This window comes from Crocodylus siamensis, chromosome 2, assembly GCF_052110815.1.
Source record: "Crocodylus siamensis isolate JL-2025a chromosome 2, ASM5211081v1, whole genome shotgun sequence".
Lineage (NCBI taxonomy): Eukaryota > Metazoa > Chordata > Crocodylia > Crocodylidae > Crocodylus > Crocodylus siamensis.
Genome location: NC_143396.1, coordinates 74,171,566 through 74,196,468, shown reverse-complemented (window position 1 = coordinate 74,196,468; position 24,903 = coordinate 74,171,566). Strand labels below are relative to the sequence as shown.

The following is a 24,903-nucleotide window of genomic DNA, read 5'->3' as shown; positions in this document are numbered from 1 at the left end:
GGGAGGAGTGGGTGGGATTGGGGGTGGTATGTTTGATACTGGCTGTTCATCTGGGGGTGGGAGGGTTGGAGGGTTGGCTAAAAATAGTCCTTGGTCTGGGGTGGCCCCCGATCCTGCAGAACCCCATCCATGTCCCCATGACTGACCCCCCCCCCACACACACCCTGCTAGCCCCCACCAGTCCTGTCAAGCCCTTCTGGAGCCCCCCACCATGAACCTGGTTAGCCCCACAGATCTTGCTTGGGCCAGTTTTCCCACCTGTGAACCTTGCTTGCCTCCCCCAACCCCCTGCACATCCTGCTTGCCCTCCCAAGCCCCCCATCCTAACTTACCTGAGATCAGGTGGCCATTTTTAACTCAGTGAAACCATAATGTTTTTAATGTAGCTAATTTTAATTAAATGGATTTCATACTTCTGTTATGAAGTGTAAAGAAAGTCACTCCTAGTGGTGGCTAAATGCTATTTTATTTCTGTTTACCAAATATCCTCATGATTTTACAAGCTGTGACTGGAAGAAACAATTTTGGCTCAAGGAGATAATTCTAACTATTAATAAAATTAGCCAAATGACTATGTAATAGACTTCGTTTTAAAGGTTGCTATAGCGGGTGAATGAAACGATCACTAAGTTAAAGTGCTTAATCTTTAGCTTGGGAGAACAAAATGTGTGTCTATCCATTTCCTTAACTCTTAACTTTTGAATTCCTTGTCTTATCCTGAGAAAAGTAGCATGACGAAAGCCAGCTTTACAAGATACACAATCAGGCTTATAAGCAGATCTAGAATTTTGAAAAGGACAATGTGGGAGCAGTAATCACCACTGCAGAGATGGCTGCATTCCCATACTCCCAGCCTTCTGCCTACCATGGTTGGGCAAACCACAACACAGGAGCAGCAGCTAGGGACTTAGGTAAGAATCCCTGAGGGGACAGGGATTCTTGCTTGCTTTGGGAATTAAAAAAAAAATGTTCCTGGCTGCTTCTCCCATGATACAGTCTGGATTCTGCAAGGGACCCAGGCATCCAAGGCTGCAGGGAAAGTGGAGCTGCTGTAGACTATAACTAAGCTTAACCTATGAACCTAACAAGCTGCAAAAGTGTGGCTAAGCAGAAGGCCTCAAAGCCTGTGTCTGTATGACTCTAATGTGAACTTTTGCAGATGTAACAATTAGGTTGGCCAGAAAATGCCATCAAGTTTAACAAAGCACAAGGGCTGAAAAAAGACTTAAAAAGAGACCATACATTATATAATGGCTTTATCTTAAAATATTATAATGAGTGTAAGACCAAATGTATTAAATGCCATTTTGCTATAATAGATGCATTTTTGTTAAAATGTTTAGATAATCTGTTAAAAAAAAAAAGTCACAGAAGACCATAAACTGAGGTAAAGTAGTAACAGGTCAGTGTTAAACAGTATTCCACAGTGGGGAAGAAAAGGAGATAAGAAATCCTTCCTTTTACTTTCCTAAGCCTTCCACATCCATGGAGGATCTGGTTCAATCCAGTTCTTAAAAGTTTAAGTGGAAAAAAAGGAATTTAAGTAAAACTAATTAGATCTAATATTTATTAGAATATTAAAACCAGCCAACTATAAATATTGAGCATGGGGTAAAAATCCTCAGACTTATATATAGTTGGTATAGCTCAGCATACCCCTGCAAGCTGATGTTGGCGACCGGCATGGACAGCTAGAGACCCTCTGTGTAAAAATTCGTGGGGAATTCGGCACAGGGGACACAACGGTGGGAGTCTACTACAGACCTCCCACTCAAAGTCCCGAGCTTGACCAGGAGTTCGCCCGGGAACTGACTGAGGCCGCTTGCTCCAGGACCTTGGTTGTCATGGGTGACTTCAATTACCCGGACATCTCGTGGGAAGATCACTCAGCTAAATCTGAGCGGGCGCAAAGCTTTCTCTCGTGCGTGGATGACCTCTACCTGACTCAAGAAGTCTATGGGCCAACGAGAGGCAAAGCGCTGCTCGACCTGGTACTGGCTACAGGGGACGACCTAATCGGCGACCTAGTGATTGATGGGAAGTTGGGTGACAGCGACCACGAGCTGATCACCTTCACCATCTGCCGTAAAGCTGGCAAGTCAGTCAGCAACACAGAAGTCCTTGACTTCAGAAAAGCCGACTTTGACAAGCTCAAGAGGCTAGTCAGTCAGGCCCTCAGGGACCATGACCATAGGGAGTTGGGAGTTCAAGAAGAGTGGTTGCTTCTCAAGGAAGCGATCCTCAGTGCACAAGCTAAATCTATTCCAACACGGAGGAAAGGCAGCAAGAAGGCACAGCAGCCCCCCTGGCTCTCCAGACCTAGCGGACCTACTGTGGCTAAAAAGGAAAGCCTACAAAGGATGGAGGACGGGATTCACCTCCAAGGAGGATTACTCCGCGCTGGTCCGGTCCTGCAGGGAGCAAACCAGGAAAGCCAAGGCTGCAACTGAACTCCAACTAGCTTCAGGCATCAAGGACAACAAAAAGTCCTTTTTCAGGTATGTGGGGAGCCAGAGGAAAAGCAAGGGCAATGTTGGACCCCTGCTAAACCAGATGGGGCAACTGACAACTGACACCCAGGAAAAAGCCAACCTATTAAATAGGTACTTTGCATCAGTCTTTCATCAGTCCCGTGGGACGCCCATGCCTGCTATGGGACAGGGAAATCTGGGTGAGGGGGATCCCCTACCCTCCATCAATGCTGACCTCGTGAAGGAACACCTTGAGAAGCTGGATACCTTCAAGTCAGCTGGCCCTGACAACCTGCACCCCAGGGTACTCAAGGAGCTGGCGAGCGTCATAGCCCAGCCCATGGCACGGATCTTTGAAAACTCCTGGTGCTCTGGTGTAGTGCCCGAAGACTGGAAGAAGGCCAATGTGGTGCCGATCTTCAAGAAAGGGAGGAGAGTGGATCCGGCTAACTACAGGCCCATTAGCCTGACTTCTATCCTGGGGAAGATCTTAGAAAAGTTTATTAAGGAGGCCATCCTTGAGGGACTGGCCCAGGCTAACATTCTAAGGGACAGCCAGCACGGGTTTGTTGCGGGTAGGTCTTGTTTGACCAATCTCATTTCCTTCTATGACCAGGTGACCTATCACCTGGACAAGGGAGAAGAGATTGATGTCATATATCTTGACTTCAAAAAAGCTTTTGATCTGGTATCCCATGATCACCTCTTGGCCAAACTGCCCAGTTGTGGCTTTGGCTCCACCACGATCCGCTGGCTGGGAAATTGGCTTCGTGGTCGGACCCAGAGGGTTGTGATTGATGGCAGTCACTCATCGTGGTGCCCTGTGACCAGTGGGGTCCCTCAAGGCTCTGTCCTGGGACCCATACTGTTCAACATCTACATTAACGATGTGGACATTGGAGTCAGGAGTGGACTGGCCAAGTTCGCCGATGACACCAAACTTTAGGGCAAAGCATCCACGCCAGAAGATAGGCGGGTGATCCAGGCTGACCTGGACAAGCTCAGCAAATGGGCAGACGAGAACCTCATGGTGTTTAACACTGAAAAATGCAAGGTTCTCCACCTTGGGAGGAAAAACCTGCAGCATCCTTATAGGCTCGGCAGTGCTACATTGGTTAGCACTACAGAAGAAAAAGACTTGGGGGTCATCATTGACCACAAGATGAACATGAGCCTCCAATGCGATGCTGCGGCTAGTAAAGCGACCAAAATGCTGGCGTGCATCCATAGATGCTTCTCGAGCAAATCCCGGGACGTCATTCTCCCCTTGTACTCAGCCTTAGTGAGGCCGCAGCTGGAGTACTGCGTCCAGTTTTGGGCTCCACAATTCAAAAAGGATGTGGAGAAGCTTGAAAGAGTCCAGAGGAGAGCCACGCGCATGATCAGAGGTCAGGAAAACAGATCTTACGATGACAGGCTGTGAACCATGGGACTCTTTAGCCTGGAAAAGCGCAAGCTCAGGGGTGATCTGATGGCCACCTACAAGTTTATCAGGGGTGACCACCAAGATCTGGGGGAACATCTGTTCACCAGAGCGCCCCATGGGATGACGAGGTCAAACGGTCACAAACTCCTGCAAGACCGTTTCAGGCTGGACATAAGGAAGAATTTCTTTACTGTCCGAGCCCCCAAGGTCTGGAACAGTCTGCCAGCGGAGGTGGTTCAAGCACCTACATTGAACACCTTCAAGAGTAAATTGGATGCTTATCTTGCTGGGATCGTATGACCCCAGCTGACTTCCTGCCCTTTGGGCAGGGGGCTGGACTCGGTGATCTCCCGAGGTCCCTTCCAGCCCTAATGTCTATGAAATCTATGAAATCTATACCAACTGAGGTCCCCAGGGGAACAGAAAAGCCTGGTCAATGGACCCGTTTCTTTCCTCAATCCAAGGCTATGAAAGCATGGATACAAATAAGTCTTTTCTTTTGCATATCGTAATAAAGGTTTTGATTTATGATTAAAATGGTCGCATTGGTCATCAGTCTCCTCTCACCCAGTTAAAATTTTGAAGTAACACTGCCACGCTACATTTTGGAAAGGGGGATGCAACCTTGTTACAACACCCCTTCTGGATCTGCCGCTGGTTGTTTTCCCAGCTGAAATGTAGCTGAAGTCAGTGTAGTCTGTGTTGTCTCTCTCTGCTCAGACCTGATGAAGAATGTCTTTAATTTGAAAGCTTGTTTAAGTGTATCCCAGCTGTGCAGTTTGTCCAGTATCACTATAAGGGCCCAGCTACATGTTTAATTATAGTTGGATAGAAACCAGCTCTAGAATTGTTACACATTTTCAAGCACTGATTTTATAGCTGATTGGCTCTTTTTTTATAATCATTTTTATCAGTGTTACTTTGCATGTGTGGCTGGTCTGAATTTATTGCATGATCACCAGTTAATTGTTACATGTTCCACATATTACACGGAGACCTAAGAAATCTTTGCCTCTTTGAGAAGCTTATAGCTTTGAGCAGATGCTTCCTATAGAAGGATGTTGCTGAAGTTCCCAAATCTGTCTTAACCTATGTCAAACAAAAGTTTGTTTAATTTTCCCCTACCTGTCATATAGATGATATGGACATTCTGCAGGCCCTGGGCTATATACCACAAACATGATGATAATATTTTCTGTTTTTGATTTCTTTGATATTCCTCCACACTGGTTGTTATTTCCACTAAGATGGGTTAGGATTTTTCGTGATATTTTTTATTGGCCCAACTGTGTAGTTGGGAAAGCTCCTGGACAAGCTTCCAGGCATCCTGGGAGGGCCTATCCTCAGGCCTGAAAGAGAAGCAGACACAGGCTGAGCTAAAATACTGTACCAGAGAAAAGACTCCAAAGTAAATGATTTGCTTGGAGGGATGGGAGAGGGCTATGAACTGGGAATGAAGAGGTATTGTGAGGAGCTATTATAAGATGAAAGAGCAGTAGAATAGGCCGTCTGATTAATGGCAGAGGAAGACCATTCAAGAAGGGGTGGTAATTGCCTGTAAAATTTTGGGGGATTATTGGCAATATTTACTAGGGAGTAAAATGTACTTAGATGTCAGCAATAAAGTGGTTTAACATTATTGCCATTTTAACTGCTATTAGGCTACAAAATTTACGTTATTGGAAAGTATGGGACATTTTAAGACTTCTTGTCTCTAGGCTGGGTACTGTGGTATCCAAAACCCAGGACATGGGAAGATTTGGATATTTCAGAAGGGATAATCCAAAAAGCCTTTATGCTAACCAGGCTTTTGCCTAGATCTGGCCAATAGGAAATAATAAGCACAGGAGTGAATCTGAATGCCCTCCTCCTGTCCAGAGATTAAGATGGCTGGAGGATGCAGTCTTGAGTTCTGTTCCATGCTCTCTCATTGTGTATGCATTTTCATTTGTATCAAACAGTGACTGGATAAAAATAAAATGTCTTGGGGGAGTGTCCTCTTCCCAGATGGGTGTACCAACTACTAAGCAGTATAGTAAGGCTCCCTTATGTGCTCTTTCTTTCTTGCCAATGAATAACGCAACCAATAGTCCTGGAGAAAAATCTGGGATGTAATCCATGTTCAGACATTATATTTCTAGCAAGAGAATCATCACTCCCAGTAGAGAGTGCCAGCGTACTCATTCAGTTACTCCTTAAGGAAACTTGCCCCATCCATGAGAAAGATCTTCTAGCTTGACAGCTGTGAGAGTTTCTTTTACTAAAATGAACACCTGTATAATTTATTCCTCTGTGATTGGGAGGAGGCCAGCTGGAGCTCCTTCTGCACCCTCCACACAGACCAGGGGGACCCCAGTCTGGGAAAGGTGTGGAGGCATTTCCCAACAGCTAGACTCCTGTTGTGACTCTGGTCTGAGGAAGGCATGGGGGCCAGTGAAGAGACGGCATCTGTGGGCTAGAATGCTTGTATGTGCCTCCTCTCGGGAAGATTGCTACCACTGCAAATTTCCCAGAAAATTTGCAGCAATAGAAACAAATATCTACCCATGACCCAACTACTAGGCACTCCACAGCCTAGCTACCACTTCTAGGTAGTCTGGCCACCATAGTGCAGTGTTGCAGATAAGCTTTGATGAGAGGTATAATGCCACATGAACATTGCTAGACTTCTGCTTGCTCAGTTTGCCCAGGGCAGCCTAACTCTTGTTTTGGCTGCATAAGTCCTTTAGATTTAGCCCCAAGTCTATATGACTCTCAAAATAATGCAAACCGGCTCCCTTAGACATGTTGTTCAAGACAGTATAGAATCCATTTGTATTGAGAAGGTTACTTTAACTACTTCAGAAATTAGAAATGTGATAGTCAAAAGCCATCACTGGGGCCTAGTAGCTACTCATAAATGTGCAGTCATTGCTGCTTTTTAAGAAGTCATCACTTGATGTAGCTCCTTTTGTCTTCTCTTATTGCACCTACCAAGAAACTGATGACTAACTAGTGCAGAAAGTATTCTGTGCCACTGTTCTGACTTTTCATCATTGAACTTCTGGTAAGTGTTTAGTTCAGAGGGATAAAGAAAAAGGGAATGGGTTGGGGTCACAGTTCCCTTTGTTTTGCTATAAGCAGAGGGAGACCTCCTTTTCCCGCCTGTCCCCACTTACCTCTGGTCCTGGGCTACACCCTGTCCTGGTGCAGGCAGCTGGTATTGGCTGCTCCCAGGGCAACTCCAGCATGGGCTGGGATGAGTGTGGACAAGTGGAGCCCTGGGAGGCATGGGCGCGGCACCCACTGCAGCCCCGGCTGCAGCGGCCCCAGGAGCGGCTGGCACCAGCTGCCTGCAGCTGCTGGGCTGCACTGTCCTCCACCTCTCCCCACTCACCTCTGCTCCTGGGCTGCACCCTGCCCTGGTGCAGGCAGCTGGTGTTGGCTGCTCCTGGGGATGTTCCAGCACGGGCTGGAGTGAGTGCGGACAAGCAGAGCCTCGGGTGGCCCAGGGTGCGGTGCTCACCCCAGCCCTGGCTTCAGCTGCCCCAGGAGCAGCTGACACCATCTGCCTGCACCAGGGCACAGCCAGGCTCAGAGGTGAGTGGGGATAGGCGGAGCACATTGCAGACCAGCGGCTGCAGGCAGCTGGTGCCGGCTGTTCCCAGGGCCACTGCAACCGGGGCTGAGTTGAGTGCCACTCTGTTTCCTCTGCTTTGCTGCCTTGTGCAACTCTGGGAGTGGCACCCCTTCCCCTGACCCTTCCCTAGTCCCAGTTTCATTCTTTCCCTTACTGCCTGTAAAGTGGGTTTGCTTAAGCAAATTTGATTTATGTGCCATTCTCTGGGAACACATGTGCTGCATAAATCAAGGGAAACCTGTACCTTACAAGTAACATTTTTTCCCCTGCTCTTTGGTTCGTGCAGTAAGAACTCCTCCTATGTCCATTTATTTTAACATAGGTGATGAATGAGCTTTTTTCCATGAACATTCGCACTGATGCTACTAGATCTGTTAGAAATCTCAAACATTCATCTTATATTAAATTTGGTTAGCTCATGTCCAAGGTTTGGTGACAATGCTGTTATTGCATGAATTGGTCTTCCTTTTGATCCTCATCTCCAGTTCCCATACTCCTAGATCAATTAGAGTACATCCAGAGGAATGTAAATTGTAGCTACAGCTCTATCACCCTGTAATAGGGTCCTCTATACCCACTATCTGTAGTTGTGGCATCCCCATGCTTTTGGGCTGGATAACGTTGGTGCTAGTATGGACTCATCCTTGCATAAAGAGCATAGGGACTCAGCCCTCACATAATCTGCTCAAGAAAAGTGTCCAGGTGAATTCTTCACATGCCATTTTCCTCATTCTAAATACAATAGTTGCGCACAATCATATGATAGTTTAAATTGCTTTATGAATGGTGGTGGTGCTATTTTTACTTAATTTTGTCTGTTATAGTTGCCCCATGGCACAAATCTTTTATTTTTTGCTAAGCATTTTGGATGTAAGTAGGTAACTGGTATTGTGCCTTATACTCTCCTTTGACTTTAGTCTTGAAAATGGTTCTTTAAGGCAGTAGGGGCTAACGTTTTTGGCAAACATGCCACAAGGTTAGCTCTGCCACCTTCTGTGTGCCACTCTCAGCATCCTCTTGCCCAATTTGTTGTTCTTCTCTGTTCTCCCTACCTGATCTGGTACTGTTCTCCCTGCTAGGTCACATACCACTTGTGGCACACATGCTGTAGGTTGGCTACTCCACTTTAAGTTTTTACCTCTATTTAAGGCTGAATCATAGGGGAAATTTAAAACAATGTACCTCAAACATTTTATTTCCTGGGAAGTCTGGGAGGTGGCATTGTTTTTAATTATAAGAATTTAATATATACGTTCCATGTATCTTTATGTCGAATGTAACATCTGAAATGTCAGAGAGCTTTGTTTTGTGAAGGAAGTTAGAGGGCTGAGGAGAAGAGGTAAGAATGAATCTTGTAAATGAAAGCTGGATTCAACTGCAGCTCCATAAATATTTTACGCTAATAAATTCTAAAATAATATTGAGAAGCATGCTAGTTTCTGGTAATATTCAAAGGCTGAAAGCAAATAATCGAGCATAGTGAATGAACAAGCACTGATGGATGGGGATAAAGGCAAAGATAATATAATTTTTAGTGCATTCCATTAGATATAATATTCAGTAATAAATGTTTTACAATTGTTTCTGTATTGCAGTTGTTTTATGCTATTTTGGAGTGTTATTAGTGAGTCTTGTTGAAAAGTTAGTAGATTGAACTATATTTTAATAGGAATTTCAGGTTTGTGGAATAGTGAAGTTCAATTCAACACGGTTTTACTATACTAATTAATATTTTATATCCACACGTATGTAGCAAATACAAAGCTTCATATGGAATTTAGAAAATGTTCAAACTTTGTTTTAAATTGGTGGTCTCTTTAGAATAAATATCTGTAGACTTCCATGGACAATTTGTTCTTTTCACTCTTATGAGAAATTAAAAGCCTACATTTTGTTTGTTTGAAGTTGCACGTGTCCTGAATAATCTGCATTATTCCCTCTGGAAACAGAAAATTAACCGTCTAAAGCAGGGCTGTCCAACTGCAACTGGATGTGGCCCACAAAGAGTTAATCGGCATCCCCAGGCTCCGCAACCTGATTGCCTCTCTCCACACTGTTCTGGCTGTAGCAGCACCCAGGGTCTCCAGGGTTCTCCTCCCTCTTCCAAATTTCGCTTCCTGCACCTGGCCCATGGGGTGGCACGTTGTGTTGGAGCCAGTGATGGGAGCAGAGCTGCAAATGATAGCACTCGTTTGTGCAGTGCATCGGGGAGGGGATACCTCCTGTTTGCAAGATGTATCAGATGGGGGAGAGGGAGGCATTTGGCAGGCCTGAGGCTTCTGCTAGTGTCCCCTGCATGGCATTGAGCCCCTGCTGGCACAGCACAGGTGGGATGCAGCCCCTGGCTGCTTAGAAGGTAGACAGTCCTAATAATAACTTATTTTAATTTTGTTTAGAGTAGCCATACTCCTGTTTTGTATGTTCAACTCCCTATGGAAGATCTGTTGTAACAATTGCACCATTATTTTTGTCTGTGGTTTGCTGCTACCGAGGCTGGAAGCGCTGACTTTTTTGCATCGAATCCCAGAGTCCTCTCTCTAGACCTTAAGTAATCCATATTAAAGAGCCAGAGAGTCTGTTCTTCCTATGGGGCTCTAAACACATCCCTCCTCCTCCCCTCATGCACAACCTTGGGAAGAGATGATGCAACTGAACCTGTGGCTTATGTCGCAACCGTGGCTTTTTCCACAGATATGAGTAATATAGCTTAATATCTTTTAAGGAAAATTTTCCCTGAATCTTTTCAGAGGTTTGAACCAGATCTTTTAATGATTACCGTGTCAGTGACAAACAGCCAAAAATTGGCATGTGTGACACCCAGGGAAAACTGTTTGAATTCAAAAGCCTGTGTTTTTAAGTCACCTTGTGAATATCAGATCTGAACTATAAAAAGCAAACTTTTCCTCTAAGATCTTAGAAACAAAGGACTGCAAGGGTTCTCCTGAGCTACTGGGTCCAGTCCCCAGAGCGTGCAGGCAGCTTTTTGTGGATGATCTTGTGGACCCTTGTGTTCTTCACTCACTCTTGTACCACAGAGTCCACTATAGGGTGTACACTTACAGTGTCACAGGTAAAATACAGAGTAGACAGGGATGCTGCTAGCGCTTTGCCATTCTCCCACCTCTAGCTCTTGCCAATAATCAGTGCTTCAGAGAAAGGTGAAAAAACTGAAGCAGCTAACTAATGCATTTAGAAAAATTCTCCCATCTTTCTTCATAATTTCCAGCAGGCAACACAACAGAATCCCTGAAGGTTGGGATTACCAGACTCCTCTGACAGAGGGAATTTCCTTTCAACCTCATTAGGAGGAAACTGAATCCTTGAATCAAAGTATCTCAGGAACTGACTTCTGTTCTAAGATTACTTCTGTCCTATACCTCCATTCATTCCCTGAGTTTAAGATCCATCTTGAAGAAAAGATGGTTATTCTACTTTAAAATATTATTTAAAATTTGCCCAACAGCTGGTGGTAGCAAATTTGTCTGTATAAGTGAAAGTCAGTGATAGGGGACTTAGTAGAAATGAGGAGACATTTCATTACAGATAGTGGTTCATAAAACTGGGGCTTTGGATAATCCTGATCCTTCTGTATGTGTATGTTACTTGGATGCAGTATATTCACATTCATATGCATACACATTACTATATACGTATACATATACATAGGATGGACAAAACACATGGTGAGGCCGCACCTGGAGTACTGTGTCCAGTTTTGGGCTCTACAATTCAAAAAGGATGTGGAGAAGCTTGAGAGGGTGCAGAGGAGAGCCACGCACATGATCAGAGGTCAGGAAAACAACCTTATGATGAGAGGCTGAGAGCCATGGGGCTCTTTAGCCTGGAAAAGCGCAAGCTCAGGGGTGGCCACCTATAAGTTTATCGGGGTGCTCGTCAGGATCTGTGGGAATGTCTGTTCACCAGAGCCCCCCCAAGGGATGACAAGATCGAACGGTCAGAAACTCCACTGTGACCAATTCATGCTGGACATAAGAAAGAACTTCCTCACTGTCCGAGCCCCCAAGGTTTGGAATAGACTGCCACTGGAGGCAGTTCAAGCACCCACTTTGAACGCCTTCAAGACACATTTGGATGCTTATCTTGCTGGGATCCTATGATCCCTGCTGTCTTCCTGCCCCTGGGGCAGGGGGCTGGACTTGATGATCCTCCGGGGGTCCCTTCCAGCCCAAAAGCCTATGAAATCTGTGAAATCACTGAACATAAAAGGATGTAAATCTTCATTATTAATTGCACATACTAGTCTGTAGTTTTACACTTCACACACACACACACACACACACACACACACACACACACACACGCAGAGTATTGTACAAGTCCTGCCTGTTCACTGAATACAAAAAGGTTGTTGTTCTGTAAGTGATATTATAGTACAGTCAGGAAATATAACAAATGCATGAAAGAGTACATGTAGGCAGAGCAAAAAGAGTTAGGTTGAAATTAAAATGGTGCCTCTTAAAGAGCTGCAGTTGCCAGGCTACTGACAGTGCTGTTTTGTGTGTGTGGTGCGACATAATGCTCAGGCTTTTCTCTTGCATCCTTTAGTAAGTCTGCATTATTCTGTGAACATCAAGGTTTAGTTCCTTCATCTATCAAGTTAAGTGATTTCATTCTACAACCAGACCAAGAGATTTCATTGTTGGGAGCAGAAAGGTTTTGGAATGGACATGGAAATTCTTAAGTGGTTCACAAAAAATGATACCTATGCGAAGGTAGGGATAACATGGGCATGTATCTTTAAATGATGCTGTGTACCTACATCCATTCATCCGGTCCATTTTGTTAAAGTATTTATATATATTTTAATAATAATATCTCTCTATGGTAAACAGACTTTCAGTTTAATGCTGTTTTCTGTATTTAGCAGCCAGGAACAACTTAAAATGTTACTGCTCATGCCAATTGGAAAGAAAAAAGGCTTTTGGTGTTTTTCTCCACCTCCCCCCCCAACATCTCCTTGGAAACCATAGACATCCTTTCACAGTGTCTTCCCCAGCTCTATATACATTTTGCAGAATTTTTTAGTAAGCAAAATTTTCCGTATACATTTACAGGTTAGATGTAATAATTTATATAACATCTGTATTTTGAATAGAAGTGTCTTGTTTAATAAAGTACGAGGAAAAATCACTGCTGCTAAAGATGCAACATATGACAATTCAGATAAATATTTATATTCCTTTTCTAATTTGCTGCCATTTTGTTCAGGCTGATGAATGCTTCTTTCTGTCTCCTAGTGTTCAACTGAAAACTGTAATGTCTGAGTAAATCTGCAGGAAACTTCTTATGCACAGTGTTAGAGAGAGATAATTGTCTAGCTTTTTTTTTAGCTGGGAGACATTAACAAAATGGATTTCAGAGCAGGTATTTCCTTTATAATGTAGTAAAACCGAAGTATTTTGTACACATGCAGCTCTTAACTCTTTTCATAAACATCAAAATAGATATGTATATCTGTATGTCTATGTAACATGACAATTCAGATAAATATTTATACTGCAAGTTGACAATAAAACAGATACTGCTAAGAAGAGTTTAAAGTACTTTATACAGCATAGTTTGAAGTAAGAACTTCAAATATATTTACAGAATTTTGAGTAATTCCAGATCAAAAATAGTAAAAACACCATGAAAGATAGTTGTACCAAAATAATTAAGCTTAAGTATGTACTGGTATTGCAACATCAGAGTAATATTAAAGAAAAACTTCTTTTTTCCAATTTTTTTGTTCTGTTTAAAGTACAGTTTCATCTGGAGATTACACTTTAAGAACAGTCACTAGATTAATCAAGTCAGGATTTTCTTTTGACATGATCACGCTCAACCTGTTGTTTAGTCCACTGTTGTTGGGTCTCTCTGAAATATATATTTTTATCTTTAATAAAAATCTAAGGTTAGGTATCTGAACAGTCAAAAAATACTTGGTCAAATATTTTAAATATTGATTTATTAGGATACTGAAGAGAGCGGTTTTAATCTTTAATAGATTAGAAACTGGCTAGTTACAAAAAATCAAGTTAGCTAACTGTTATGAAACAATGAAATTTAAATTCTAAAAAATTGGAATTTTTATAACTCAATATTAGGTAAATGTCAATATGAAAGATATTGAAGACTGAACAAGATAAGAGAGGAAAAATATTAAGCAGAAATAAAACGCACATAGCAGTTGTAAAATACAGAAATCAATTTTTACAATGCAGCTATGCTAATCAAGAAGCAGGCCAATTCCTTCAAGCATTTTGCTGTTTTTATTTGGAGATGTTTGTAGTCACAGCAGGTGGCCAATAGGAGAAGCTTTTTTTATGCTACTGGTTTTGGTTCTTCTAAGTACAGAATAGCTTTTGCAGCCCCATATGGATGGATAGGGGAGAGGGAAGGGAGGCTGGATGAACTCAGGGGAGAGGAGGGTCAGTATAGCTGCTCCTAAATGGAGTCTGTGTGTTTGCTGGCCCATGCAGCAGTGAGAGGAGCCCTCACTGCTGCCCTTGCTAAAAGATGATGCTCAGATAGAAAAGGTAGATGTTTATCTATGCAACGGCATGCTTGTTTTCATGGACTATTTGACAATTTTTGACTGCAGACAAACAATATGCAATCAATTGACCAGCTCCCCATCCCAATAAAAATATTAAGATACAGTACATATTTGGGCCTATATTTGAAACATGTTAGCTAATACAGATTATTTTGTGATGTGGACAAATGTATTTGGAATTAGGCTGAGATCGCTAACTCATTTTGTAGCCATTAGAAAGCACTGACTTTTGTTTGTCCTTAAACTAGCCTGCATTTAAATGAGCATCATACAGTCTTTGCAATCCCTGAATAGTACTCTGAGCTATTCAGACCTCTGTATAGCAGGGATGTCAAACATACAGCTTGAGAACCAGATCATGCCTGCAGAGTTGCTTTGTCCAGCCCATCAAGCTGCTGACAGGCCCCTGGAAGTTGGAGGCATGGTGTGCCACAGAATCCATGGCAGTTGGAGACAGGAGCTGAAGCAAGGGCTGATACAGTTCCAGTTGCCTGGCATCTGCCTTGCTTATCACACTGCCATGGCCCTGGCTTCTCAGCCACTGACTGTCACTGCCTCTTTCTGGATCTGTCCATGATGCAGCTAGAGCTGCCATCATGGCACAGGACACTGGGCCATGTCAGTTCCAGCTGCAGCATGGGATATGTGCCAAGTGCTTGGGCTGGAGCCAGAGCTGCTTCCACTAATGGTGCACCAATAAAGATTTTTTATTTTTTTTTTTGGCCGATACTGATGGCCAGTTATTAACCAGCCACATTGGCTGATACCGATCCAAATGCCGAAATGCAGTCCAGCAGTTTTCCGCCCCCAGTAAGTCTTTGGGGGGAGGGAAGAGGTGGGGAGGGAGGCAGATAGAGGCCCCCATGGTGAGGGAGAGAGTGGGGCTGGGGCAGGGGCTTCCTAGCTGGGGTGGATCAGGACAGAGCTGCAGGAGGCTTGTCTAGAGGGGAGGGGGCGGAGGGGCACGGCTCCTGCTGTTGTGCATACCCCTGGGGGAGTCATGGGGGCTATGTGCCCCCTGGATTTATGTGTGGGGCAAAGGAAGGCTGCTCACTGCAGGCTGGGGCTGGGGACTGTGCTGGCCTCTTCCCTGTGGGAGCTGGGCCAGGGCTGCGCTTGGGGCGGGAGGTTGTGGCACTGGGATGGGGGCAACAGGGGAACTACAACCACCCCAAAATTCACCATAGCCCCCTTCCCAGTGCTGCCCTGCCCTGCCCCAACCCACCCTGAGCACAACCCATGCCAGCCCCCTGACTGGGATGAGGCCAGCACAGCTCCCGAGCCCACAGTGGGCAGCCCACCCTCACCTCATGCACAAATCCAGGGGGCGTGTTGCCCCATGACCCCTGGACGAGCTGCTTGCCGCTTCATCCTGCACCCCACCCTGGCTGGGCAGTGCCTGCCCTTGCCCCAGCCCCATTCCCTCCCTCGCCGTGAGGGCCTCGATCTGCAAAGTAATTTTATAACCCTTGTTTTATAGCATTTCAAATATACAAAGCATTGTATACTGCATAGGCTGTAATTCTGTGCTAAGGCTGACCATAAGGAAAGCCAGAACATCTGGGACATGGCTCCCGCTCTCCCACGTCAGTGATGCTGCTGCAAGCAGAGATAAGGGCAGGGCAGAGTGGTGCACCAGGCAAGTGGACAGTCCGCTTCCCTATCAGACTATGCCCCATGCCCCTCTGTTTTTGGGATGCATGTTTTAATTCATCAGATGGCCAGGACTGGCCTCTGAAGTCCAGGACTATCCCAGCTTAATCAGAACATATGGTCACCCTAACTATTCAATTGCAACATTCAATTGTATTGAAGAAAAGATGGGGGCTATTTACTTTTACAATTGTTATTTTATTTTTTGCGTTGGTGTTTTTGGCCCTGTGGGGAGGAGACCCTGTGTTCCCATTGATGGAACTATAGAGTAGAGTGTCTGGGAAGGCTATTGTCAGGCTTTTAAAATGATATTTTCATTCATGACCAGGAATCCTGGTTTTCTCTGTTTAAAAATAGCAAATTATCTGATTTAAAAACCCCAAAGTCCACAATTAAAATAAAATGCCACTATATATACATAAGTATCAATTGAACACAGTGTTTTATTGATATATTTGCAATTTTAAAGCAGTTTGGAAGCCTTCCAATGTCTCAATCACTGTAATAATAAAATAATTTCTAAGTACCTATACATTTTTGGTGTTTGATTTTGCACTTTTTTATGATGGAAAATCAGAGCTCCCCCTGCCCAAGGCCCAGCTGCCACAGTGGAGCAGAGTGTGGAGCCTGGCTCCTCCTCCCGCATGGGTGGCATGGGCAGAGTGGAGCCCATGTGGAAGGGATGGGTGCGGGTTGCCTGTTGTGGGCTCGGCTTCCTGCACTGCTGCCCTCTTCCCAGAACCTCTCCAGCCCAGTGGGTGGCACCTGGCACAGCCAGGCAGAATAGGGCTGGACTGGGAGGCTCATTGCTACTGCTGGGAGCTCCATGCCGCCATGGTGAGGACCCCCAGCCCTCCCGGCAGCAGCAAGGGGCCCACTCCCTTCAACTGAGGGTGCTCTTAGCTGGAGGAGCTTACTTCTTGCCTGTGCAGAGGGATCCCAGTCCCGGGCTCCCCTTGTTCCAGCAGTAAGGCACAGTGTAATCTAATGCACAGTCCCACAATAGAGTCTCCTGCCATGCACATATATCATGGCAGGAGGCACAATTGTGTGGATTGTGTGTTAGACCTTTACTTGCATATGTTGAGGGCCCTTAGATTGTGTTTGAGAGGCCTTTGGCTGTTGTTCTAAAGTTCCTAGATTTAAAACTTACTCATGTCACTCGTGGTTGCATGTGAATGGAATTTCTTGGCACTTAATTTCAGTGTTTCTTTTTATAAAGAAACCTAGAAAATTTTGTTACCTATCTTAGAAGAACACCAAGCTTTCTAAGCCACAGACTTGGAAGTCAGAACATTGAGTCATACATTATGAAGTCTTTAATTACATAATCAGGTACATGTGTTTCTTAATTAGTGCACAAAATGGATTATGAATGAGATTGTATAGAGCAGTTGTAGGGCCACTACTTGCTTTCTTAGGGAGCTGGAAAGCGAGTAGTGGCTGCAGGAAGAAGAAATGATGGGCTGTTGTTTAAGGTATTGGTCTGAGCTGCAGGAGAGCTTTGTCTGATATTGGCTGTTCTGCAAACCTTTTCTGTGCTATCGGGAAGCCACTTGAACCAAAATTAAATGCAAGTTCCTCATTTTCTGGATGCTTACCTTGAGAGAGACGGACTTGATTTTCCCCCTCCTCCCCCGAATATCTGAGCAATTACAAAGTGAGTTAAAGCTAAAGGGAGCTTGCAGATGATCAACAGCTCTGAAAAATCAGAGCAACCAATCTGGGCACCCAAAATTAGTGAACTCATTTTCATTGGTCTAATTTCAATTTCCCCAACAGGAAATAGCGTGAAATAATATTATTACACTGGTGTATTTATGTTTGTGTAACATGTAAATGCTACAGAGATCTAATCATGAAAAGTCCACAGTAAAATAATGATATACCTTCCAAATTTGATACAATTTACAATATATATATACATGTATATATATTGTGCAGTTCATGAGGTACAGTTAACCATATCTTCTTAATTCTGACGTGTGTATGCATTGCAATAAAGTTTTGTTTGTATTTACAACTGTGTTTACTTCATGGTGCCCGGCTTCAGTATATGCCATTTTGGAGACTATAGGCTAAAATATATTGTAATAGTAAGGTATTTTATTTGATACTCAGTTTTTTTGCAGTGTTCCATTCAGTTATCTGTGCCAGTCTAAGTGACTTCTCCCCTTTCTTTATTATTAATATTGGTCAAATATCTATAGGAGGTCTCACATTCCTGGACTAACTTTACTTGCCCTGCCAAAATGCACCAGGGGCCTGAATCATGCAGCCTGCTGGTTACTCCAAGCTGCTTGATCCTGAAGATCCTACTCTTGTATTATGAGAATTTCACTTAATGCAAGCTCCATCTAATATATTTTGAATCAACTAATCTGTCCCCAGTATTGGTTCCTCACAGACTCAGCTTCTGGGTAGCTGATGGAGTGAAGTTTCCCTTCAGGACCATGCTTCTGCTTAACCTGAAACTTAGAATAATGCACTCAAGAGCAGCAGTGGCTACTCAGTGAGAGGGCTTTTTTGTGGGAGATACCCAGGCAGAAGAGAATGGCAGGATGGCATGGGGAGAAGGAGTTTATTCTTGATTATGTTCTATGGGGGAGATGGGGTTTTTGCCATTGTCACTTAACTGAGCATGGACAAGGCTTTCCACCATCCCCTTCCTCGCTATTCTGGGATGATAGGAGTCCCATCCACAAATAGAGCCTTCTCCAGCTGCAGTGTGGGACTGTTATCCAAGGAACTGTGGTACTTCTGGGTGCTCTGTTCCTAACAATGACGGTCCACCCCACCACTTACCTTTATGCACTTCAGCAGTAGCAGTGGGCAGGCCACTGATTAGTTATTGGGGGGGCTGTCTTTACAAACTGGAGTCAACATTGCATCGGTCAACCCAAAGTTTACATTTTGAGGGTTATAGTTTCATAGTTTCTAGGGTCGGAAGGGACCTGAGTAGATCATCTAGTCCAACCCCCTGCCATGGCAGGTTATGGTAGTGTGAAGACTGGAAACAATAATTTTTTAACATGTAAAACTAACATTGGAATAGTATTCATGTGACAGATGGATCATGAACTCACTTTAGTGTCATCCTTTGCAACTCTTTGGTTGCATATGCTTATTTTGTGTCTGTATTGGTTTAGTCCTTTATGTTGACATTATCCTGTTCAATACACTGTTAAAGCTTAGGTAACAATAATTGCAAACGAATCTCCTCTTATTATGGTAATAGCTGAGGCCCCACTACTGAAATTTCTGCAAGTCACTTTGGCATTAGGGTCTGTCATCTTGCATGTTTGCTGCCTGTCAGTTTTGGTAGCATTTGCAAATCTAATTATGGTTAAATACATCACAGAGAAGCATGCAAAAAAAGAAAGGGGTGCCTTGTATGTTTGGAATTCCTAAGGATTCCTGTGCTGGACAAGTCCTAGAATAGCAGGAATTCTCACTGCTACAGAAGGCAAAGTAAGGTGGCACTGTACAGACTCATTCAGAGGGACATGAGTTTCATAGGTACAGCCTACTTGAGCAGATGCCTAGAAAAGCTTGTGCCTCTCTAAATAACTCTTTAAAGTGCCATCCTTCCATGCATCATTAAGAGAACATGCACAAGGGCCTGAGAGACAGGGAACCGCTCTCAGGCCTCTTGCTGGCTGTTTAATCACTGGGACTTCTCTTTTCACCCTCACACTTATACCACTGATTAATTAATATATATTTGTAATACCTTCTGGCTAATTCCATGCTTACACAGGTAGCTACCTCTCTTCTGGCTGTTGAGCCCCATAGCAGATGTTACACTTAAGACATGATCAGCCAGTTAATCATATCTTAACTACTAACCCAGCCACATGTTCAGGCAATTTATGGTGCGATTAAAGCAAGAAATAAGCCACAAAATTATTCCATAAAATATGTAATAATTTTGTAGCTGGATTCCATTGTGCCTTAAATTGAATATATGGCAGGCTCATGTAGCCTGATGCCAGCTACACAGCGGGGCTCTAAGACTGGCCTCAGTGCAGTTCTGTGACAGGGACCCACAATTAGCTGATTGTCAGTCCTAGCTTGGGACTTAACCGGAGTCATTTTGAGATGGACACTGGTTCAGTGTCATCTGACTTTCTACTTGCCAGTGCAGGGGGAGCCTGGGCAAATGATCTTAGGCTCCCCCTTCACTAGCAATGGTGCAGTTGGTATCTATCCCTGATCCCAGAATCATGCATCCTGCCACACGTTTGGCATGGCAGGAGACACGGTTGTTGGGATGGGGGAACAGATCCGACTCATCCCATTGCATCATCATTAAGAGAATATAAGCAAGGGGCCTGAGAGAGACAGTGAAGTGCTCTTGCAGCTGTGTAACCACCCTTGTGTATGCCCCTGGGTCTTTTCACCCTCACACTTATACCACTGATAGATTACTATACTTCTTAAGATAGCATTATTTCCCTTTTAAACAAAAGAATTAATCGAAGGATCACTAACAACTCATTGAAAAGCTCCTGTCGACAGGAGCATACCTAATGCACCGTGCATAGAGTTGACACTATCTTATTGTTCATAAAGAACCATAAAAGCATTTTTTGTACAAGTTGGACACAAGTTTTTTGTATTGATATAGATGAAAATGTTTTGGCATTTTTATGGTAGCGCTACCTTATTCATAATTTGTCTTCCAGCAAGAAGGAGGCTAAACCATATTGTAATGTTACATCCACTTTAACCTGTGATTTAGACATTCAGTGCCTTATTCTCAGTGTAGCAAAGATTTGTGAAAGTATAAGTATGTGCAGGCAACCCTCGCTTAGTGCTCCTAATTGGTTCCAGAAAAAATGATCACTAAGTGAAACAGTGTTAAGTGGAAGCCATAGGATTTAATGTAAATAAATATTGGTTCCACACTACCTGCTGACCTAGCCCCCATGCTCCTGCAGTGCCACCCTGTGTTTCTGCTGGCCCTGGCTAGACCGCTCTGCCAAGGAAGGTATCAGCTCCTCCCAGCCTCATTTGTTCCCCCACTGCAATGGCCCCTGCCAGCCCACACCCACCGGCCACCAGTACACCTGTGCACAGCCCCAGCTGCCCCACCCATGGGTCCTGAGTCAGGGTTCTGGCATGGGGTAAGCAGTGTGGCCACCCACCTGCCCATGCCCCGTTTTGACCAGTGGGGGCTCCCTCCAGGGCATCCAGCATGGGGACGAGCTGCCACTGCACTCCTGGTGGCCCTGCGGTAAGCGAAACTGCAGTAAGCAAGGGTTACCTGTACTATCTTGGTTCTAGGGCATTATATATAAGGCCAGGAATGGAGTAAATTACTGTTTTATCCTTAACAGAGTTAGTAACCCAGAAACACTAATGCAGCGTAAACTGTGTCTTGGCTTCTTGACCTGGGCTGTACATTGGCTTTCTTTCCATGACCTTTTCTGTCCTATTTTTCCTGCAGAGCCACTGGCATTTCCTTCATATCCGGGTTAACAAGCTTTACTTATAATAATCATCCAGCAGTACTTCAGCTGCTTTATGCAGTCATTTAGCACCTGCTGATAGGCTAGGTCAACAGAAGATTTATGTTTCAAAGGGGGAAGACTGTCCAAGCACTGCTAACTTGGGCTAACTGCTAACTGCTAACACATAATGATACAATTTGAATTTAAATTTCTCTAGTGCCTTTCAAAATTATACTGTAGATGTACAGTACTGGGAAAAGATGAAGAGCTACTTTTCACTGATTTGAAAAGGTAATCTTAAGAATTATCCTACAAAGTATTAAAGTTAATGTTTAAAGACTGAAGAAAAAGACATTGTCGTAATTAAATTGCATAGCTTGTTTTACATTGAAATATTTGGTACAGTTTTTGTCTAACAGATTTTTCTGTGGGGAGGAAGGAAGGAGGGAAAAGAAGCTGTTTTAAAAATAGAAAATACTATATTTTACTGCAGGAGGAAATAAAAAGAATAACGGACCAGAATTTGAGTTGCTGCCAATTCAGGATACATAGATTTTTCACCCAAAGAGGCTTTGAGCCATTATTTTTTTCCCTGCATATGCTCTTGTGAATGAACTTAAGCCTCATCTCTTCTGTAGGATTTAAGTCATATGAATACTTGCCTGGTTTTATTCCTGATATGTTCACTGTAGTTGCTGAAACCTACAACTGCATAATCTTGCAGGGGGTTTTGTTTCTCAGATAACAATATATTGTTAACTCATCTAAAGTGTCTTGTCTTACTTAATGTTTCATAAATGCATATGTTTTATAGGCAAAGATGTCCCAGGTTAAGCAAGTGGGTCTTTTAGCTGCTGGATGCCAGCCATGGAACAAAGATGTGTGTGCTGCTAGTGGGGATAGATTTGCCTACTGTGCCACCCTTGCAATTTATGTTTACCAGGTAAGATTTCTTTTCCATGCTAGATTACTTGCTTTAAAATATTTTTCTTTTTTTCTCATCTTCCATTTATTCCTTTAAAAAAATGTTCAAACAATAATTTTGAAGTGTCATTGTAGTAAAAAATGGTGATTATGTAAGACTAGCATATCTTTTATTTTTCCTCAAGTCTGCTACCTAATTGTTTTGGGGGACAAGGGGAGGGGAGTTACTGTTCATTACTTTGGTTACCACCGCAGAGCCAATTTACCCATATTTACTCCAATATAAGACAACCCAGCCAATGCAGGGCCACGTCCCAGGGGTGGCTGTGATGTCTCCCAGTGGCCATGCAACTCCTGCCTCTCCACTCTGGCTTCTTGGGGTACCCTTCCTTTTCCTCCCCTGTCCTGCCTTGATGGATTTATTATGATGTTAACGGAGGCTGCCCCAGAGTCCCCAGATAAGCCTTGTTCACAGGCTGGCTGGTGCCTCTTGTTCACTTTGGCTTGGCTGGCTCCAGTCTTGCCTCTTGGGCACTGTATAATGGCAGTCTGGTCCCATCAGTGCCACTGAGCACCAGTTGTGTTATGGATTATATCTGTGGCCCTTCTTTTCCTGTAGCCATGTCTGTACCTCACAGAAATTACTCTATATTCATTACTCCGTGGTCCAAACACAGCTTTTGACCTTTAGGTCCTGAATCTCTGTCTTGGCCTTAGCAGTCTTGGCCCTTTTATTCTGGCTGCACCACTCAACCCAGGTCCACTGCTCCTCGCCCCAGTCCCATCTCATACTTGTGTGCATTGTGCCCCTGTCTCATGCTCTGAGCTTCTAGGCCCTGTTTCATGCTCTGGACATCCAGCTCTGGGCTGGGCTATTTGTTGCCTCAGCCATCTGGGTCCCGAAACTCTGCACTGTTTCAGAGTGCCCTACCAGGCAGTCCTCCATGACCTCCACACTGTCCCTGTAGCCACAACTCAGTCCTCTGGTTTCAAGCTTAAAACATAGCAGAAAAGCAAGCAAGCCCTTCACAGAATAAAAGTCTTGCTCACTCAGGATTAATGTTGCTCGCAAGCCGTAACTTCCTTAGAGCCCTCTCAGCCCAGCCTCCTTGGATGGCTTGGGTTCCTGCCTCTTGGTCTCCAGCATCCCCTCTCTCCTAGGATCTCCTCCCCTGTAATATGCAGGGCCAGACTGCCTGCTCAGCCTCAGGTCCTGGGCTTATGCCCCAAAACCCCACCCCTTCCTATCCCATGCCTCCCCAGCCCCACAGAGGTTTTTATTTGTAGCTGATGGCTAGCCTGCCCTCGTCTGCAGCAGCCAGCTGTTCTTTCCTTTTAAAGTGACGTGGGCCTTGGCCCCTGTTACATCTGTGTGGAAAATTTATAAATTTGTTATAATTTTCTAGGTATAGAAACTAATTATTGGAGGTTTGCCATGAATTTGTCCCCTTTCCACTGCTACAGCAGGGAAAATTTAATTTTGGGGAGTCAGGTAGCTGCCTTGCCCTCTGCCCATCCACTCACCTTCTTCCCTGTGTACCCTGCCCTTCTCCCTCCCTCACCCCTTACTGTCAGGCCCTGCTTTCCCTGAGCACATAGAAGTGAAGGACAAATCTGAAAACACTTTAGACTCAGTTCATCCAGAATTGATGCATTTTACCTTTTTTGGGTTTTTTTTTTTTAAATGTTGCAAGTTTTAGCACAGGTATTCCATAAGCACACTTTTAACCAGCACTTTTGTACTTAATAACTATGCATGAGATTAGTCCAAATAAGAAGGTTCGTGATTTACTGTATAGTTCATTGGGCTGTGTCCCAGCAGAGTCAACAGCATTTCAGACCATGGTGACACCACAGCTTAGTACTGCTCAGTTCATATACTCCAGATACCACTCCCCCCACAAAAGATCCATGTGCTAATTAGCACCCCCTCATACTGTAATGAGGCGTTCTTGTCATGAGTCTTTGTATCCTCCAAAATCAAGTCTGCTCTACATGCAAGGTGATACGCACTGCACTGTGTCACATGCAGTTATATAAGCAGTGAAATGCACGTTTGTGTGCAGAAAAGGCGGCAGTGCGCTTTTGAACTAAAACACCTTTGTGTTTTAGTTCAAAGTGCACTGCCACCATTTCCTCAGTGATAACGCGCATTTCAGCATTTATACAAGTGCATGTGCTGCAGTGCTGGGTGCTTTTAAAAGCACCCAGCATTGTGGCACAGGCTTGCATACAAATGCCCCAGGTGAGCAGATGGGGATGGGGTAAGGATGGAACTGATGATATATGGACACGCTAAAGCAGATGAGGCAGAAGATCAGACAGTAGAGGTGTAACTGGTAAGATTTGCACCCTGGTCTCAAATCCCTGTGCCTGCCTTCCCCTTCCCTCTGCTCCCTCTTCCACCCTGCCTCATTGAAACCCAGCATACCAGGACATCACAACACTGAATTTGGCAGCACTTCCTCCCTCAGCAGTGCTGCCATGACTTCTGTCATTAATTGCCCTTTAACTCAATGCCCAGGACTCACAAATCTGTTGCCCACTGCTACTTTTGCTCCTGGCAGACTGTAGAGAGAAGACAAGAGTTAGTGGTTTCTAGAACATGCTGCTCAAAACCCACTGGCAAAACATCCCATATCTTTCTGGCACTTGGTTATGTAGAAGAGGATAAATCTATTGCTGCTATTAGTTAATAACTTAGCTCAGAATTTTGTGTGGTGCATCCAGTCTTAATGAGGAAACTACATAGGCATTAATATGTCACCTAATGGAATTTCTGGGTTTTTTCTATT

The 24,903-nt window shown here is 44.2% G+C and overlaps 1 protein-coding gene across 1 annotated transcript in view; it reads left to right on the top strand.

Moving 5' to 3' along the window:
* WDR17 (WD repeat domain 17) overlaps nt 1–24,903 on the top strand; it is a 118,797-nt gene that overhangs the window by 26,127 nt on the left and 67,767 nt on the right. The window contains exon 2 of the mRNA XM_090036151.1: nt 21,999–22,127. Coding sequence (XP_089892277.1) covers nt 22,005–22,127 — 123 coding nt within the window. The 5' untranslated portion in view covers nt 21,999–22,004. The remainder of the gene's footprint in view (nt 1–21,998; nt 22,128–24,903) is intronic.